General features: G+C 35.6%; 1 protein-coding gene across 8 annotated transcripts in view; it reads left to right on the top strand.

Annotated features, from left to right (window-relative positions):
- Window positions 1-20,940, top strand: part of Hdac9 (histone deacetylase 9) — an 857,477-nt gene that overhangs the window by 61,391 nt on the left and 775,146 nt on the right. For 6 of the 8 annotated variants that reach the window (XM_046463549.2, XM_058585330.1, XM_058585328.1 and 3 more), the window contains exon 2: window positions 8,828-8,938. In XM_046463549.2, coding sequence (XP_046319505.1) covers window positions 8,914-8,938 — 25 coding nt within the window. In that variant the 5' untranslated portion in view covers window positions 8,828-8,913. Of the gene's footprint in view, window positions 1-34; window positions 146-8,827; window positions 8,939-20,940 lie in introns of those variants that run through there. The other 2 variants (XM_046463548.2, XM_046463555.2) reach the window with 1 other exon arrangement.

Genomic DNA, 20,940 nt, shown 5'->3' on the forward strand with positions numbered 1-20,940 from the left:
ATTCCCTTCTCAAAATCTCTATAGCACTTATGCTGTCCTATTCCTTTTAGGAAATGATAGCTATCAGTGCTGAAGTATTTCACAATTCCAGGGGCAATTAGCAACACAGAGGCCCTGTCATGATATCTCACCTATTGAGCACTATGTAAGTATTTAAAATATATTGTCTCTTGTCCTTAATGACCCTGCAAGTATCTATTAGCTCCAGCAACTTACTGATGATGAAAGTGAAGGTCAGAGTAGTAAAGTCATTTGACTGTGAGCATATAGCTTGGAAATCAGAGAGGTAGAATTTGCGTTAAGGTCAGACTCCAAAGCCAGTGCACTTTTTACTCTGTTACTCTATGTTTTGTTATGTTGTTTCTTAATTGTTCTTATGTGTATATTGTTTCTCCAGTGGTTTCCATGCTTAAACTCAGTTTAAATCACTGTGGAAACATGTTAAAAATGCTGTTTCTAGACCTTGATCCCCCAAATTCTCATTCAGGATGTCTCAGGTAAGTCCTGATTGTGCATTTTTAGACTGGTTCTGGTATCGTATTCTGGGAAGTCCGTGGTGTGAAATCTGTGTGGCAGGACCTTACCCTTTAGTTCTGTACTGAACATTCATGGCATGTACCCAGTAAATACACATTAAATTCCAACCCAGCTTAAACTGTTGCACCTGTGCTAAATACAGCCCACAAAGTTTCTTAGCATGAACTGGGATGTCTCTTAACTTGAATCTAAATAAAAAGTTTGTGCAAAATAGAAAAGTCAATACTAACTGGTAGGGTGAAGTTCAAGTAACAAGTTTTTAATAGGATGATTCATCTGTTAGGTGTTAATATATTCTGGAAATTTAGATATATCTAAGGTAGCACAAGGAAGCTCTGTAGAAGAAGGAAAAGCATAGGATAGAAAATAACTAGAGAGAGATGGAAATAATTGTGATAAATTCTAGATATAAAATAGAGTTCTTTGGGATGGAGTGAGGACATAAAGATGGTTCAGCTCATTAGTAAAGGTGGGTTTTTTGGAGGGAGGCCATGAAGGAATGGCTTATTCAATTGGGAGAAATTCTGGAGAAGCCTAAAGAAAAAGTGGGTTTCAGATGAGAGAGTGAGTATTAAACAGAATCAGTGATAGTGTGGATATTGGTTGGGGCAAAGGCTCAGGACTCATCCTGGTTTTCTTCTTCTTTTCTTCTTCGTCTTCTTTTTATTTATTTATTTATTTTTGGTACTGGGAATTGAACCCAAGAGCACTCAACCACTGATCCATATCCTCAGTCCTTTTTTTTTTTGTGCTTTCCTTCTTTATTGTGTGTGAATTCTGTTGTTATCATTTCTTTATCTAAGGGCCATAGATGTTCATGCCTGGAGGTGTGTCTTAGGTGGCTTAAAACTGGATGGACCACTAGCGATATATAAAACAGCGAATATAAAGTGATCAGTGAAATACTGCCCATTATAGCAAGAGGGGCCATAAGGTCTATTGCAGTTCCCATGTTGATCTGATGAGACATCAGAAAAGTTCTTTCTAGAAGGACCTGTATTATACTAGGGGAATAGACCACATATTTCTTTTCAAATTTCTACTAAATGATAGTCGTTACTAACTTGCTGAGTTTAAAAAAAAATTGTAATGTTTTCCTTGCAATCAACACCCAAGTGATTTCAAAAAATGCAGATAACATCAGTAAAAGATTAAAGTAAGTATGGCATATTCACAAGCAAAGGTAGCACAGTGTATTTCCTTAGAGTACACATTTGCCTTCTAACAGAAAGACAGGAAAAAAGCTTTAGTAATTAGATCCCTTTTGTAACCCTCGTGGAGTGAGAAAGATTAATAGCTGTGCTGCAGGACTCTGTTCCAGTCAGAGGCACTGTGTGTCACACTTTTCTCTTGGGATAGAATTTGGCCTGAAGTGAAACACAATTCTATAATAATAATGATAATAATAGCCAGCATTTTTGAGTACTTTCTCCCTACCGGTTACTTCACATTATTTCCTCCAAGCCACACAATGACCTGGTAAGTTAAATAATTCATGTTTAAGCAACTGAGACTCAAAGAGGTTAATTGACTTCCAGACCACCCAGCTAGTGAGACATTTTATAGGGACACTTTGCTGCAGGTAGGTATTGTCAGATCTTCAAGAGATAGGCTCCAGCATTAAAGAAATCTCAGAACTTTTTTTTTATGTAATGTACACAATATTGGAACTTGAAAAAGAGAGCCATGCCACTCTAAATTACAATGATGAATAAAGGTCTTTTGTGTTTGGCTCGAGCATGGTAACCTGTGCCTCCATGCCAGTGAGGTAGTAGGTAGACTAGGGAAGCCAGGTTCTTTTAAGCAAGCTTGATGGGGCAGTTTTCTGAAGGGAAGGTTATAGTGTGTGAGTCACAAAGCCCTCCTGCTGCACAGGTATCAGAGGTTGTCTGTTACAAGTTCCTTCACTTCCACTATTACTTCCTTTCCTCAATTCTATTTTGGACTTCTGTCATGTGTATTTACAGTTAGACAAAGGTTTTTTTTTTTTTTTTTTTTTTTTTTTAAACAACCCCTTTGTAAGAACTGAAAAGGGGCCTTGTATATCCTGCAGTTTCTGGGCATTATGAGTCTCCTTTTAAACTCAAATTGGTGATAATGGTAACTGTGACTCTCTATTGTTCAAGAAAGTAAATTGCAGATAGGGGCCTTCAAAGACAATTCAATAAAATCAATGGGGTAAAGCTTTTTTGATGGAATGATCTTCCTTATATAGAGGCTGTTTGGGATATAACTTGGGTACTGCGCACCCCAGCGCTGAGCCTGGTGTTTTAAATGCCATGGTTTACTACAAAAAGATCTTTTGATTAGTGCAGGTAGTATAGTTGGCAGGATTTTTTTTTCTTATGAAATGAAATATCCAGCAGACCATTCCTGATTATGTTATGTATTTTTAGATGTTACCATTGAGTTATATTTATAGTATAGACTACTGAATCCTAACTTAAATATGCAAAATGTATGCATAACTAACCTCCCAAGCTGCATTCCCTGCTCTATATTACACCCTACAATGTAGCCTGTGCTTAAATGGCTCTTCTAAAATCTTAGAAAGGAGCTTAGTATTTGCTTTTAAAATATAAGCACAGCAAATATATGTAAAATGTGTGACCCTCTCTGGTCACTCACCTTCTGCATTTAGCTGTGCTCCAAGGATGAAGTTAACAAAACTTTGGCAGTGCAGGTGGGGACTTCCAAAACAGTCTTGCCTAGATCAGAATGAGTTGAAATGAACCGATACACCAGTCTTTGCCAGTGTGTTTGGTGACTTAGTACACCAGGTTTGGGTTGTGGCCTTAGGGAAGGTTAAATCATAAATCGCAACATTGGTGTGGCTCTTGCCTGTGTCCATCAGTTTTCCCATTATCAGAGCTTCCAGGATCCCCAGCATCCTGTTCCTTAGACAAAATAAATGTAGTCAGGAACATTCTGAGGATCATGAGAACAATCCTGCTTCTGCTCCTGAAGTTAAAGGGAACAAATCTTTGTATTCCACTTTCTTGTGTCTTGATGAATGTGCTTCGATTATTTTGATGCAAACTTGAGATTGTGTAACTTGTCTAATAAGAATGTGGATTTCCTTGTAGAGAGAAAAGCAAAAATTAATAAGAAACTGAGAAGCCGAATGCTTCCAGTGATCAGAAAAATCACTTCACCTGAACAGATAGGGAGATTACCCTGTTTTGGACAACATCATTCATGACAATTTTTTGGCAGGTGCCTGACGTTTCACACCCATCCATGAAGGTACCCACTCCATCTGGAACTGTTCTTCCTGGCCTGAACTCTAGAATATTTTTCTTTCTTTCTCTGATCAAATCAAAGGACTGTGTTCTAGTTCTGCATAATTCTATAATAACAAGTTGGATAAATGAGTTTGCCCCCAAATCAGGAAACTACAGGTTTGTTGGCTTAGCTCTATCCCTTTGTTTACTCATTCATCAAGAATTCACTGTGCACCTGCCATGCACCAGGGTCTGTGCTAGATGTGGGGGTTTCAGGCATGAATATAGTGCAGTCTCTGAGCTGAAGAACACAAGGTTATTGTGGATGAGGATACTTATATAGGAGGTGTTATTATTGTCTAACATAAAGGGTGTTATTATATAGATATGGTGAAATACAGTGGGAATCTAGATGAAGAATCTGTTCTTTTACTTGGAGTACCTGGTTAAGAATTCTCATTTGAACATGCCTTATAGAATTCAAGGTAGGTGGTAGAAAAAGGTGGTAGTATCCTTTGCTGATGGAGGTGCAAAAGCCTAGAGATGTGAATGTGAATGATATTATACAGGAATTATCAGACTAATAGTTGATGTGCTGCAGTATAGCCATACTAGCGCTCATACAAGTGTTCATTCTGGTTAGCCACTGCATGTGCCTCGGTAGTAGTTAATAGTATTGCACATCATGCTAGGAGCAATGACAGATTGCTTAGAACCATAAGAGTTATATGTGAGGAAAAGAAGCAAAGAGGAAGTGGGAGGATACTGATTATGAAGGAATTTGAATGCAGTTGAGGAGTTTTTATGTCACCAGATTTTATTTACTTGCAAATTCATTCATTCATACATTGCCTGGAAACAGTGATGCCAGATTAGAAGTCTCGATTAAGAAGTCTAAATAAGAAAAATTACTTGAACCAAGCAATATTAGTTGAAGTGGAAAGTGGTGGTGGGGGGCTCAGATATGAAAGAGATGCTCTGGCTTTAGTCACTTTCTTTGGGAAAAGCACAAAACAGAGACATGAAATAGAATCCCAGGTTTCTATTGTGGGTGACAGAGTGTCTTATGTTTACTCAATTAGGGTTGTTGCATTGAGTAGGTCTTAAAAGCAATTTTCAAGTGCTTCTATTTCAGGTTCTGAGGTATAAGAGAGAGTCTGGGGCTGAGGGCCTGGTGCTTAATGCATTAGCACAGCGGACTTATCTCACCAATCAACTATCTGCACAGTGTGTGTGATAAATTGAGTTAGCTTATGAAACTCACTTGTATAGAGGAATCACAGCTAATGACTCCATCTGTGAAGAGAGAGACTTGCTGCTGAATGAATGACTAGACTGAATTGTACATTATGACTTGCCCTAAGTCCGGGAAAGCTATATTAGAGATGCACAAATGAGGTTTTTGATAGCTGCTAGACTACAAAAGCATTCTGCTTTATTGGTAGCACTGTCCAAAATAATAGCAGTTGTTCAAAAGGGTGGTGGTGGTGGTGGTGGAGGGGAAAGATATAATATGAAACTCAGAATATGGTTAAAACCCCAAGGATTATTTGGGTTTAGGGATCATGAAGTCCAAGTCAAATTTGAAAGCTTCTCCTGGGACATGACTTGTAGATTTTTATCCCAACTTTTCGAGTCATTTATTATCTTTTGTGAGAAAGTTCAGTCTGCTAAATGATTAGATAGGTTCATTAGTAAGGGAGACCCGTAACTCCGTGAGTCACTACTGGAATTGCCATGGCTAGGTAGACAGGGTGTTGATATTCAAACAGCTTTCCTAGAATGGCCTATAATTCCTTGTGTATCACAAAGAGAGCACTGGCAAAAAGTCAGTCCTTTCATTTCCCAAATACAGGTTCATGAACAAACCTTTTAAACTCCTCATCTGTGGAATGGGAGTGATAACAACTTATTTGGTATATTCCAAAGGGTCATTGTGAAGATCAGAAGAGATACCCATGTGCAAATCCTTTGTGACTTGTTAAGCTCTGCTGATGTGCAGTGTTGTTACTGTTGAGCAGGTAAGAAATGGCCAAAAGACCTATGGAAAGATTGCCACAATGATGTCAAGGAGTGTAATGTCGGCTGGAGTAATGCTGCCTGTTAGTGCATTCTTCCTGGTTGCATGGGCAAGCTGAGACACTGCAAGAGGTCACCCCCTTGGATTGTTCTGTGCAACGTCCCAGGATGTTATATCAGTAACTTACTTTCAGAGTCGATCACCTTGTCGGGAGAGATCACCCCCTTTTGTGGGTCCAAATGGTAGTCAGAGCCAAAATAACCATTCCTGGATCTCGAGAGATAAGGTTTCATAGCAGCAGTTTTGTTTTCTTTTCACTTCTCTGTTATTTTTCTTCAGTATGTAACTATATATTTTCGTAACATGGGCAACTCATATTTGAATTAATTGGAACTATTAATTGAAAACAGATATGTTTATAATGTATGCTTTGATAATTCATATTCAAAAATAATCTGCATTTTTTTGTTATTGATTTTTGGATTATCTACCTGTTTGAAGGCCTTCTGCTATTACTCATTTATTATAAGAATGGCAAATGTACTAGGGGAGAACTTTTTCATTCTAAACAGTCCATAAGTTTTGCAGCCCATTTGGATTAAGAAGTGTGGGAAAATTTGACAATAAGTTGCCCATTGTCACTGATCTCTCTTTTATTCTAAGCAGTTAAAAGTCATCTTAATAAATGTAAGATTCTTGTGAATTAGGCTGCTAGTGTGTTGATTCTGTGGTCAGCAGGAGAGGGAAGCATTTGTAATTTGTGACACCTCCACACATCACTGTATGTGTGCGTACTGCAGATTCATCCTCTGGAACATTTAGGGAGAACTCTTTAGATGACCATATTTCCAGTTGTGCAGTGGTAGTAGTGATAACTTGGGTTCATTGTACTTGATTAGGGCTGGAAATACAATAAACAGAAACTAATACATATCAACATAGAGATGTCTATTAATTTTCTTTGTAAAGATGTTCAAATAATGACTTTCATAATGTTAGAAGAATGGGTCACGATCAGACAGTTATTTGAAAAGTCAAACGGCAAAGAGAGTTGTCTAAATTTCAGAAACAGTGAAATTTTGAAGCCAGATTCCTTTTTCCATCTCAGATTCACTTTACAACTTCAGTTTGGAGCTATGAAATCAAAACACAGTAGTTGCATATCTAGCCACAAACCAGCATGTCACAGGCAGGTGTTATGTATGTTGTTTGTGGAGATAAGTGGCAGAAGTTACCAGAAGTTAAATTCCGGGAAATTGTTTGTTAAATCGAGTTGTATTTGTAAATATACAAGTTACTAATTGTATAAAGTGACATTATAGAATAAAAACATTTTTTTTTAAAAAACAGACTATGCTTTTGATGAAATGTACTTTTCAGGGCTGCTTTACTTCTCTATTTACATTCTCTAGAGGTTTCCTATTCCTTGCTATTTGTTGTTCTTAATTTAAAATCAGATTCTGAGAGTGAGAATCAAGAATGTATCTAGAAAAAATGTATCTAGAGCATCTGTGGAGTATTTCAGAGTATAATCTGAAAGAATAAAAATGGCAAATTTTTAAGGCCACATTTGTTAATTTTAGATAAAGTCAAATTCCAGTAAATTTAATTTTTTATATAATTATTAAGCAGAGAACAAATTGATTTTCTCACCTATCAGGTGGTGGTAGGGGGCTGAGACATAAATTATGTTAGGGTGTTTCATGTAAAAATAGTGTCAAATATAGTGATACATGTAAAAAAAACCTTGTAACTATGAGGAACTTAGCTAGTATGTTATAATGTTAATGTCCTGATAAAAAAATTTAAAGAAAAGATTTTGTGCTCTTAATTTTTCATCTTTATGGAGAGAATGCTGCTTTCTTATTGATATTTCTTATTGACATAAATTAAGATTCTTTAAACAACTCTAATAAAATAAGTACATCAATATTTTTGAAGGGAATTTATAGAATGTACATTTTTATTGTTACTAAATCTCAATACCTATAACAAGCACTAAAGTTTGGATAAGAAGCCTGTTAGATCTGATGATTCTACTGAGTTGTTTCAATAACTAAATAGAACATTTCTATTTAGAGATAATTTAAAATATTATAGATATTCTTGGTGCTATATAGTTCCTCAAAGAAAATATGTATTTATATCTGGCTTTATACTTTTGGGCAAAAATAGTAATAACACTTTCAAAATACTGATGGGAAAACGAGTCACAATAAATATGTTGGATTCTCAAGATAAAGAGATGTACAATTCTCAGAGTTACAGCATCTGTCTATAAAAATAGTGCAATTGGGATATACTATTTTAGTAAGAAACTCATGGAGTGTAACTTTAAAAGCTCTTCTTTTTTTACAGTCTGACATTCCAGTAAACTGTTGGGGAAATGTTCTCCCTATTGCTTTTCCTCTGCTGAAGTGTCTATAAGTGGGAGTACATTCAAATTAAAAGCAGAAAGTCCCTTAAATTCCTTTCAAGGAGTCCATCCTGTTGGTGCCACTCCTAGAAGGACTACCACTGTTACTACTTTTAGCTGGAACAAGATTGCAAAAGACTTCAAGAAATGGAAATTATAATGGGAGTTTTCTGCCACTCTTACAGTGTATGAACTGTTTGTTCCTTTTTTAGGCCATTAAAAATTTCTTTTACTAACAGGTCCTACGTCTAGAAGTGAATATTTGGCAATGAGTTTAAAATGCTGTGTAGTGAGAGATTTATATCCAAATAGCCAAAAAATAATTTTAATCTCTATAGTTCTGATAATAGCTAGGGAACAGTAAAGTCATTTTAGTTATATGAAGTGCTTTTCCACAGATTTCTTCTTTACCCATTATTTTATTTCAGTGCTCACAATATTCCTGTGCTCTAAGCAGGAATGGAACATTTTCTCTTTGATAGCTAGAGACTGAGGAAGCTGAGGTGATTGCTATAGAGACCCATCTAGTCAACTGTGGCTGAGTTGGGGTTCAAGGCCAAATCGGTTTCTTTTTTTTGGTGTGATTGACATAATTTGTACCTTACCCTTTGTCTTTTTCTTACATCCTAGGTTTCTCCTCTGGCTCTTGGACTGCCTCTACCAGAGAAGGAAAGCCTGTGAATCTGCATCCTAGCCTATCAGCCCTTCTGTATCCCATGATGAGCTCACCAGTGCAGCCCGGTCAGTCTTTTTGCTTTTTCAACTGATACAGACTTCATGTGAGAGATATTGCTTTGTGTTGCTTCAAACCAAGCAATTTAAGTCATGAAGGAACATTTTCTTTCTGATGAAGATTAGTTCATAATAAATCTTGAACTTTGCATTGTATAGTTAATCCTCTATTAACCCAGTTTGCTTTCTGGGCAACTTTTTTTTCACTTGTATTGTTCTCTGAGAACTGGGCTTTATTCTTTTGCTTCTAATGTAATATTCAGATTGAATCTCATGAAGTTATGAATATTAAATATGATACTGGAATCTAATTTGTACCCATAGTCTCTTTGACTTATTATGTGTCAGTTTGTTTTTAAAGTATGCTGTGGGGTTTGGAAGTCAGCTTGTGGGTTGACTCCACCTCTATCTCTTTGACACACAGGAAGGATATTTTTCCTCTCCACCCTTCTTTGCTGCCGCTCCTGTTTCCTATATACATATTTAATTATAATCTCAACACCTGCTTCCTCAGAGTCAAGAGTGATATGTGAGGCTCACGTAGTGCTGTGATCAGTAGAGCCAACACCCATTCCTCCAGGAGCAGGGTAACTGTGTTGGCTTTTCATAGCTGTGGCCAAAATACCCAACAAGAACAACTTAGAGAAGGAAAAGTTTATTTTGGCTCCTGGTTTCAGAGGTTTAGTTTATGTGGGCCAACTCCATTGTTTTGGATCTAAGGGGAGGCAGAACATCATGGCAGAAGGGAACAGTAGAGGAAAGCTGTTCAGTTTATGGCAGCCAGGAAGCAGAGAGAGAAAGAGGAAGGGTCACAGGCATGCCCCAGTGAGCCACCTCCTCCAGCCATGCCCCACCTGCCTACAATTACCACCTAGTTAGGTTATTAAAACTTGGATGGACTGATTTAGGTCACAGCTCTCATAATTCAATCATTTTACTTTGGAAAATTTGTTTCCTTTTTTTTTTTTAGTCTTCAGAAATTTATTTTCTTTAAAAATTATTTGTTCTTTTTAATTATACATGACAGTAGAATGTATTTTGACATATCATACATACATGGAGTATAACTTCCCATTGTTGTGGTTGCACATGATCTGGAGTTACACTACTTGTGTATTCATATATGAACACCGAAAAGTTATGTCCAATTCATTCTACTGTTTTTCTCATTTCCATCCCCCCTCCCTTCCCTCCACTTCCCCCTGTCCAATCTGGTGAACCTCCACTCCTCCCCCTACTTCCCCATCCCTACTTGTTGTGAGTCAGCATCCACAAATCAGAGACAACATTTGGCCTTTGGTTTTTTGGGATTGGCTTATTTCTCTTAGTATGATAGTCTCCAGTTCCATCCATTTACTAGCAAATGCCATAATTTCATTCTTCTTTATGTGTAACATTCCATTGTGTATAGGTCCCACATTTTTTAAAATCTATTCATCTGTTGAAAGACATCTAGGTGGGTTCCATAGCTTAGCTATTGTGAATTGAGCTGCTATAGACACAGATGAGGTCGTATCACTATAGTATGCAGATTTTGAGTCCTTTGGGAATATAGTGAGGAGTGAAATAACTGGATCAAATGGTGGTTTCGTTTTAAGTTTTCTGAGGAATCTCAATATTGTTTTCAAGAGTGGTTGCACCAATTTGTAGTTTCATACCTAGGAACATTTCTGCATTAACACAGGAATTTGGGGGGAACACCTCATATCCAAACTATAATGTGACTTTTTGAACAAATGCAACCCAAGTTTTGAGAATGATGGAGTAGGGTCAAACGCCACAGTCACAGACAAATTGTTAAAAGAGTTTTCTGCTTGGTTCATTATAGGAGGATTCTTCAGCATGTTGTCCTTCACTTATCCAACTCTCTAGGTCAAAGCTTATATAACATTGTATTCAGGGCTCAAAAAGGGAAACCTCTGGCCAAAATTTTCACTCTCTGGAGAGCTGCACCTAGATTAGCTATTTTGGAATTCCACTGACTCATCAGCTTTTCTTCACATTTCCAACAGACCTCCAACTTGTATGTTGAATTTGGAACTGGAAGTTATAGGGAAGTATAACTGTGCTTGTTGATTCTAAAGGATATAGTGAATATATCCCAGAGTCATTAGTCACACCATGATTTATAATTGGCATTATGTCATCTGGTTAAGAAGATGAAAAGTTACCAAAGGCTCTTGTATTTGAGTCCTTATATAGCCCTGTGGTTCTCAAACTTTAGCATGTATTAGCATCACTTGGAGAGCTTGTGAAGATAAGCCCCGTATCAGTGGTTTTTGAGTTAATAGTTCTGGATGGGGACAAAAATCATGATTTTAACAAATTCCCCAAGGTGATGAGCATGCTCTTGCTGCCCGGAGACCACACTCTGAGGATCATGGGTCTAACCTCCCCTACTTCCTTCCTCCCTCCCTCTCTGTCCCTTGCAGAGCTTTGTTGAAGTGTGTCATGTGAACTGTGTTGCTTGCTATAATTATAATTGTATTACTATTCTTTCTATTGAGATGAACTTAAAATAATGTCTGAGGGGCTGGGGCTGTGGCTCAGCAGTAACGCACTTGCCTGGCATGTGTGAGGCACTGGGTTCGATTCTCAGCACCACATATAAATAAATAAAATTTAAAGGTCTATCAACAACTAAATATATATATATATGTATATATATATATATATATATATATATATATACACATACATATATATATATATTAAAAATAATGTCTGAAATATATACATATATATGTATGTATATATAGAGAACACTCAAATATATGTGTATTTATTTTTATGTAAATTTATTGTTTCAAAATTGCATAGTTAAAAGAGGCATTTCATTTAGACCACCATGGCCAAATATTATTTTCTTATGGTAATATTTGGCAATTGGAGTTGGCATACCCTGCCCCCAGAAAATTGATTTAAAGTATGCAAATTAAATTTGAGGCTGCTATTTTAAAGAGAATGTTCTTGCCAGCCATAGTTAATTGTTCAGTTAGGAGAAGGGAAAATGTGGAAGATAAATGATACAACAATTGAATGAAGATCATTAGATTTTAGGGTCACTGACATTTCTTTCACTCTTTTTCTTATATATTATTCTGTTTGGTTCAGAACAATATTGTTTAGAAGTTTCAGTCAATTCCGAGAAGTTTTCATGAATGAAATGTGAAATTGAGAAATGTCATAGCAAATGGCCAGATGGGTGGAAATCTTCTATTTATTTTAGGTAATAAACTGTGATCAGGGCCTGAAATACACTTTGTGTGTATTAAGGAAAATATTCTTCACTCATCCATAAAAATATTTTGTTGTTATCAGCCTGTATCTTGTAGAGTCATATATATTTCACTAATGAAATATAACTTGATTGTTAGACTTGAAAAAGTGTGTTTCTTATGTATCTCCCTTTTTTTCAAAAAACTATCTAAAAAGATAATGAAATTGGTCTTATGCAATCACCATCCATTTATTTTGCTGTTGTTCCACAAATGGCTCCCAGGAGTTATCATGCACCAGAAAGAAAAATAGACTCACTCCAGTAGTTCCAGAAATTCTTTAATAGCTAGTAATTCATCCTGTTTATGTTTTCTTTGAAAACTGGCTCTGGGATAGTGTGAATTCTTATATTCTACATGTATTGACACTATTCTCAGAAATGTTTTCTCTGTCCATATTCAAATACAATTGATATTAAGTACATGCTGTTACTGTCTTGATCACATTTTCAGTCAAATAATAAGTGCTGATTTTTGTATATAGAATTCATTGGTTTTTGTTTTAATCTTGCTGCTTCAATAATGTTCTAAGTTAGTGTTGGGTATTCTTTTTGGCATTGAAAAGCCTGAATGGAGGGAAGACTGTCTGGATATGATTGACAGCTAACTGTTGCAGTGGAGCTGTTCATTCATTCAGAACTTACCAGATGTCTGTTTTATGCCAGGCAGTGTATTACCCAATAGGAACACAAAGAATACTAATATTTGGTCAACTTTATGGACAAAACCATTTAAAAGGAGATATAGAAATGTTAATATTTTGGTCCATTTAGTGTCATGAGTTATTTTAATAAATCTAGGCCTAAGACTTCATTTACTTGATATGGATAGTAACTCTAGTAATTTACTTTTATCAGAATTTCCAGATCTCAGAAGGGAAGATTTTGGGGCTCCTTTAATTTAGTTTTCCCCAAATATGTCAGATAATAAAAATCGCCTGGGGCTGATTCCCAGCCTCCTTCCCTAAAAAGTCTTGTGCTATAGTCCTGGAGGGAAGGGAGAGTTAGGTACTAGGTAATTTAATACATTTTAGTGCTCTTCCCTACCCTTGGCAAAGTGCACATAAACTTAATCTGACTAGTAGCACTAGAGTTTCTCATTTTGAGACTCTATGAAAACAAAACATAACATCATTAAATCCTGTTTCCAATGCGAGATAGAAGTTTCTGTCCTGTGAGTTAAGACTTCATAATTATCTTATTTTTTTCTGATGATAAATAAATACAATAGCTAAAATGCTGTTGAAATCTAGAGGAGGCAATAATTTGTGGGGAAAATCCAGGGGGTTTACAGGTATTCTCTACTATGTAAGCCATTCTGGTTTGATGGGGAGATGGACAAAAAAGATGCTTAGAGTGCATTATTTTTTCTTCAAAAGAAGTTTAAACCTCTTTTAACCTAAGGCAGCTTTTTAGTATGATTCCATGATTTTAGAAAACATGATTGGAGTCTGAACCCTTTTAAAAGTAAGTAATTAGACTGCATTGACCTTAAAATGATTTCAGTATGATCTTAATTTTAATGAGTCTAATTTCCATGTTGTAATTTTGTTAAAAATGCATCCAGAGGAATTTTCCAAGCCTAACTCTCAGTGTGCATGATGCCCCTTAGAACTGTGCAGTGCTTTGGCCTTGTAGTATTTTAGGTAAGTTTGGAAGATAGAGTGGCTGTAGTTGTGTTGCGAGGTTCTGTTGTATTCGTTTTTAAAGCTTACTGTATAAAACTTTCCTTCCTCTTCACAGTTGTGGGATCACTTATAACAATGATTCTACTCATATGAAGTGAGAGAACCAGGCTGTTTATAAAAGCCTTAAGTTTGTAGCAAGATCTCGTATTCTGTTCATTTTTTCATTGGTGAATGGTGGGCAAAAATTAGTTAAGGGATTTCCCTTCATGCCTCTGTTTTGCTAAACAGCTGAATTCTCTTATATAAATGTAGAATAGGTTTAACTAATGATCAAAAAGTTCTTTGAAATATAAATTGTCATGGAAATGCTAAGTAGTATAAACAATTTGAGGGCAAACATTAATAAAAGCTCCACTGCAAGCATTTTTAAAGAGAACTAATAAAAGCTTCACGGTTCAATTAATACAGCACAACATCGGGTTTTCTGGAAGCATATGGGACCCAGAAGGCCTGCCCCTGTTTTTAAAATTTACGAACTCTTTAATGATTCACCACTTTTACTCCAGTGCATTACCCACTGTGGTGCCATTTAGTCATTAAGTAGGAAACTAAAACCAGGACAAAGCTACAAACAAATATCAATTGGGTATTTTTTTCTTCAGTTTGCTCACAACATTTTACCACAAAAAATGGATGTTAAATGAAACAGAGTCATAGAACAAATCATGTAGGTTATGGTTTCCCTATGGATGAATATGATCACTTGGTTTTGTAGTGAAATACAAGTCAAATCGCAACACAAGAAGCTTTATAGAACTAAATCATGTCAGGCTTCTGGCCAGTTATCTCTTTCAGATAGTACTGAAGAAAAATATTCCAGAATAATAAATTAGGCCTGTGAAGTTTATTGTGACTGAATTTGAACACGGGGTATAGTAATTATGGGAAACACTGTGAAATAAATTTATTAACTATTGCTTTGGATTTTCTTTTCTACTTTTAACTTCACAGTTATTTGTTCTTTTGCTATTTCTAAGTCTGAACTTCTCTGTCTGATATTTACGTTCGAAATATTAACCATAGAAATAATTTTATTCATTCTTGTATTCATTCTTCAATTCCTGAGGGGCAACCTTTTCCCAAAATGTTCAGTATATATTTTGCACATTTTATGTATTCTCAAATTTGCTTCTCACAATTAAATTAATTTTTGTGGGTAATTCAATTTGTAGATTTCTCATTGTTTCCATTATTATAACACTACAAACAAACCCCATAATATAGTTGAAACAGAAAGCAAGGTCCTTTCTCTCAAATAAAGTAAAAGGGTTATCCTGAGTGATGGGCTGTTCTTTTTCTCTGGCTTTCCAGGACCTCATGTAGCTTCCAGCTTGTGGCTCTTATTTCTTCAATTCGTGAATTCCAAAGTGAATGTGCATCTGTTTTCATCGAACTGTTGGAAGGGAAATGGAAGAAATGGGTTGTTTGTGGGAAGTTTCCATAGGGATATCACTTCCCTTCACATTTTATGGAGTAGAATTTTGTCACATGGCCACATCTGAAAGCAAAGGAGACTGGGAAATGTAGTCCAGCAGTAGTCCAGGAAGAGGTGGAAACGGATTTGGTGAAGAACTGGCCAGTCTCTAGCAGTACATGTGTCTTGAACATTTATACCATATTTGTATATGGTGTGGCTTATTATTGAGTATTTTATGTTATACTATTTTTTTCAGTTTCAGGATTGACATTTTATTGGCAGTTTTAAAAAATTTGTATTGTGTATGTGTGTGTGAGATATTATATTCTTGATTAAATTAATTATTTAAAAGTTAACTAAAGGTTTCTTTAAAGAGAACAGGGCAAATCAGTTTGCTACATTTTCAAAAAGTTGCCTAAGTAAGTTTTCTTTATGAATAATGCTAAATATTTAATGGCTAAAGTAGCCATTAAAAAACTCTAGTTCTTATTCCAGACACTGTGAATAAAATATCTAATATAGATTATTATGTGTTCTTAATTCACATAAAAGTCATATTGGCTTATTTGAAATTACAATGGCATATATGCTAAAGAAATATTTTAAATTTTATATTCCCAGCCACATATTTGCTGTTTATTGCATGTTAGGGTCATATTTTTAAATAATTTTATAGTTTTAAATATTATGATAAAAATCTAGTCCTAACATACAATGGTTGATAAATGCCTGTTTTTCACTGATATTTTCATGAACATAATCATAAAACAATACTAGGATATGTGTTTTCAAAAGTTTAATGAGCAAGATTTTGGTATCTCTGCAAAAGATACATGGACAGCCTTTTGTTTATAGCATTATGTGGGACAGGTATAGAATTTTTTTCTTCTGTAGGGCTTAAGGTTAGTTCTTGAATTCCAAATCTCTCTCTCTCTCTCTCTCTCTCTCTCTCTCTCTCTCTCTCTCTCTCTGTGTGTGTGTTGTGATTTATTAGCTTAGAACAATGTTAAATTAGTGGTAATATAGTAAGTTCTAAGTAAGCACATAGATCTCTTTTATGAGCAAAATACATGTGCTCTTTTTAATTTCTTGCATTTCTTCCACTTGTCTTCCCTCCCTCCTTTGTTCTCTTGGTTCTTTGTCTTTGCTGTTTAGATTTGCAACATTCTGAGTTTCCAGAACTGAGGCATTTTTGTGGTTTTGATTTTTACCATTCCTGTCCTTGCAAATTGTGATTAAATTATTTTTATATCAGTTGCTTATGTGTTGATTTGTGTTGATTTGGAGATACTGTGGTATCCAAAATGAAAGGCTCATGACTAAACTGTTAGTGGGTTTTCTTTTAAAATCTTATATCAATTTATAGGAAATGGGGAAACTCTGAGCGTATGAAATTTTTTGAAATCTTTTCTCATGACAAGTTTCTGGCATTTAGTAATATAAGGCTCTTTCCTCTTAAAGATAGATGGCTGTTCTTCAGATATAATTGGGTAATTAACCTTTTCTCCTAAGTCTGAGAGTCCGGTTAGAGGTAATCATAATGGTACCTATGTGGGCACTCACCATTGTCTTTTGCTCTTTGAAGAATGTGTTCTTCAGAAATCAAGGTCAAATGTTGAAATGACAAATTATTAAGAAAAATCACCCATGAATTTTTGATTCTGGAGAAATGTAAGGTGGCAACACCTGCAGGTCTACTGTTGATGGAAAGGCTACTTTACCTCACCTGTGTTTTTCTGATCTTAAGATTTACAGTACTTTCTAGAGATTCAAGATTGCTGTAGTTACAGGAAAAGCTGGAACTTTATCCTGAATACTTCTTTTAAATTTCTATATGATATGAAAAAATCATTTCAAGTTATTATGGTTACCTGTTTGGTTTGTCACTGGGAGTCTAGGTATTTGCCTAAATTGTTCATGGACGTGGATATTTTGGGTCATGTTATATCTGTCCAGGGTGTATAGCCTGTTGAAATAAATGATAAATCTGGTGATTTTGAGATCTTCAAAAATCCTACTCCTCTCATTATATGTTACATTCTTTTGAGTAATTTTTTGTTATGTTTGAATGTATCAATATCTTTGTGCTTAATGCCTATATTATCGTGCTTTATTTTTAAATGAAGGAGGATTGAATGTATCATTTTGGTTTTACATTCACAGTGAAAAAATAAATTGAAAAGAAGACTTTTAAAGGGTCATGGTATGTTTGTGAAAAGACCTAGAAATTAGAATAAAAATTTGGAAAGCCAATTATAGAAAGAGGAAAAGTATATAAAGTATATTTTAAATATAGAATTATGAAAAATTGTGCTTCATATGTGTAATAAGGATTGTAATGCATTCCACTGTTGTTGGAATTTAAATGTTATTTTTAAATGTTATTTAAAAATAAATAAATAAGATAAAAAGAGGAAAAATAATGCATACCATGACTTGTGTTAGGTAATGTGTACTATTGAATCTCTAAATTTCAATAACGGATATCAAAGTGGAGTTCATTTCCCCTTCTGTCGGGAGAACTGATAATCTGCTTACCCATCTGCCTTCTTACCTTTCTTAGTTTTCTTTATTTTTCTTTTATGTTGCCTAACTCTACATAGGACTTGAGTTTCATCTCCTAAGTTTTAAAAAATGAAATCTGTGAGGGAGGACAAAGGGAGAAAAGAAAGGGCTATTGGATGAGTACTCTTAGTACTTAGTTGCCAGAAAAGGACTGGCTCTGTCTCTGGGTTTTATGGTATTTTTGAATTCTGTTTTTGACTATGAGATGAATCCTCCTTTTGCCTAAGTCTGATCCTGTCAGTTTCCTTTCTTTTAATTTATTTATTTATTTTCATTGCAATTCTTAATACACCATTATACAATAATTTATCATATCTCTGATTATATATAAGGTATGTTGACACCAAATTCACATCTTCATACATGTATTTTGTATAATGATGAAGTCTCCTTTTCCTTTCTAAGGAAATGTCAGTGACTATTACTTCTAAGGCACATGAGGATTCTGTGCCCTTTTGAGGTTTGTCTTCCTTTTTCTCCTCAGTGGATCCTGTTCTGTTCAGCACACCGAGCTGTGTGTACCATCCCTAGGTCCAGATTTTCTACCTGCAGATCTCTCAATGCACCTTCCTTACTTCTGGAAGTGTTCCTACAAGACCCTGCCCTGACTCCATTCTTCTGTAAGGTGTTCCTGGGTGACCCTGACATTTATTACTTCTATCAATTCATCTCTCAGTGTTGGGGTTCGTCTTCCTCAGATACCCTGAGATTTCAGAGGGCAAAGCATGTCTTCTTAAGCTCCCATTTTTTGGGAAATATAAAGGACTCACTTGATCATTTTATTTATGGTTTCTCGCTTAGGTGAGTAACAAATTGCCTAGCACATTAAAGGAGCCAAATAAATGAAGAATGAAAAGACACCCTGGGAAGGGACTGATGATCGTGATGATGGTGCTTGGAGAAGGAAGTTGAAGATACCTGAGCAAAACCAAGTTACTTCCTCTCTGTTGTGAATCATGGCCCTTCCTCTGATTTTCTATTATGTACTCATTTGTTGACTCTCTGTTCTTTATTCACATCTTCTGAGTGACAAATCTCATTCTTTTGTCTCCATTTAGTACTACCCATTGAAATGTTTTCCCCCTTTTTGAGGTTTCTTGTCTATGCCTTGAACATTACAACAGAGTGGTCATTGATTGCAAAACCTGTGGGACTCTATTGAGTTTCTTCAATGTGGAAAATTTGCCAAGTTGGGAGCTGTTTTATCTAACACAGTAATAGAAGCAGACCCTTCTATTTTTATAAACCTGGACTCCTCCCTGTTCCAATTCTTCTAAGCCACTTCCCTCTCACAACAGATATACACCATAGCTAAGAATAGTGGAAAAAGTAAAAGGATTTTGAGTAGTGGGTAAGCAGTAAGTTATTTTATGTTAGTTTAGAATCCATAGGTCCAGCATTCTTTAAACTTTGAAAACTTAATGCAATTTTTTGCTTACTGTGTTAATGGTAACTTTTTTATATGTTAGATTTCTGAGGACCTTTGGTAAAAATATGTAAAAAGGAAAGATGGCTTAAAATTGATAACTTTCCAATCTCTCTATAAATTCCTCTTACTTCAAATGACTAATTTATAAACACTTTAATGTAATAATTGAAGTCTTCATAAAGATCAAGTTAGGATCTTACACTTTCTTGTGTGTTTCCATTGAAGATGTATTTTGGGCTTTATTTATTGCTTGACAATGTTGTAGTGTGGCATTTGATGTGATCCCTTATATTGGAATATATCTAGTTAGATGAAGTTATTTTTGCATCTGCCCTAGAAATTCATGTTTCTAAGGAAAATGGGAAGAACAGATGAGGAAGAGACAAGCAATCTATGTCGTTCACCCAGAGCTCTGGGGAGCCTCTTTGGGTAGACTTTGTTTGTCACACACTAACAAATCTGTCTTACCCTGAATGATGCAATGGTCCGGCCTCCTGTGGGGTAACATCCTTTGACAATAACGCCACAACCCATTAGTTGATCACAAACTCCCTGAATCCGTAGGGACTTGTCCCAATCTAAATGAGTGACTAATTCTTAAACTACAAGGGGAAGCTGAGGTCCTTAGGGAGTAGCGACATGTTAAGGCTGGATTGTTTATTTTGCTTGTTATAACTGCAGGATCATTAAGGAAATGCTTACATCCTGTTGTGGTCATATATTCTTAACCAATATATAGGATAAAGAGGTTTTGATCATTTTTTGTTTCTGATGCTGTCAACTTCCTGACCATTCTCTACTCTCTACCCCTATGGAAAAAAATTCATACTCATTGGGTCTAAAGAATCCCATATCTCTTTGCTTGGGATATTTTTGTTACTTTATCTATTTATCTATTAAGGAAAGTTATACAAATTAGTATAAACGTAAGGACTTAAGCACAGGCTCTGAAAACACCTATCTTTTATGTGCCATTCACTAACTCTCCCTTTGTTCTAGTTTCCTCATTTGGAAAATATGTCATGAATTTGTTATAGTGGTATGTAAAGGTATAATTGTAAAAAAGAGCCACACATCAAGCATTCATTTAGAATGATCACATATGAAGTTGCTCTTTTTCCCCCCCTCGATACAGTGAATGCCACTGGAGAATCTGGTGTCTGTAAATCTTTCTCCACTGATAAGAGTGATGCCTAAAGCCATCACTTCCCAGTCCAATCACAATGTTCAGTTTTGATTCCTTCTCAAGGAGAAATGTTCACTTTTGAGCAAATAGAAATTTGCCATGCCTCTTTTTTATTATATACCAGCTTTCTACTTTAGCCCACCCCCAATAGTAAATGACTTAATTGCCTGGCTTCACCTTTTTGGTGTGTTAGTATAGATTTGACATACCAGCATTTCTTATGAGTACCATCCCCACCCCACACACTTATCCTGTGGACATTTGCTGATGTACATTGATGCCTATGGAGTAATAAAATATTTTCTCTGAGTATCTTTCAGGACTTTGTAATACACACTTCATCTTGTCATTTTTGTCAAATGATTTTTTTGATATTTCAGATATGTCACTGATACAATTGGGATTTATCATTTTACTATTTTTCATAGTTTCCATCTTGTAAGATCATA

The sequence above is a fragment of the Marmota monax genome, unplaced genomic scaffold (genome assembly GCF_021218885.2).
Source record: "Marmota monax isolate L192 unplaced genomic scaffold, Marmota_monax_Labrador192_F-V1.1 WCK01_AAM20220418_F8-fsc00057, whole genome shotgun sequence".
Classification (NCBI taxonomy): domain Eukaryota; kingdom Metazoa; phylum Chordata; class Mammalia; order Rodentia; family Sciuridae; genus Marmota; species Marmota monax.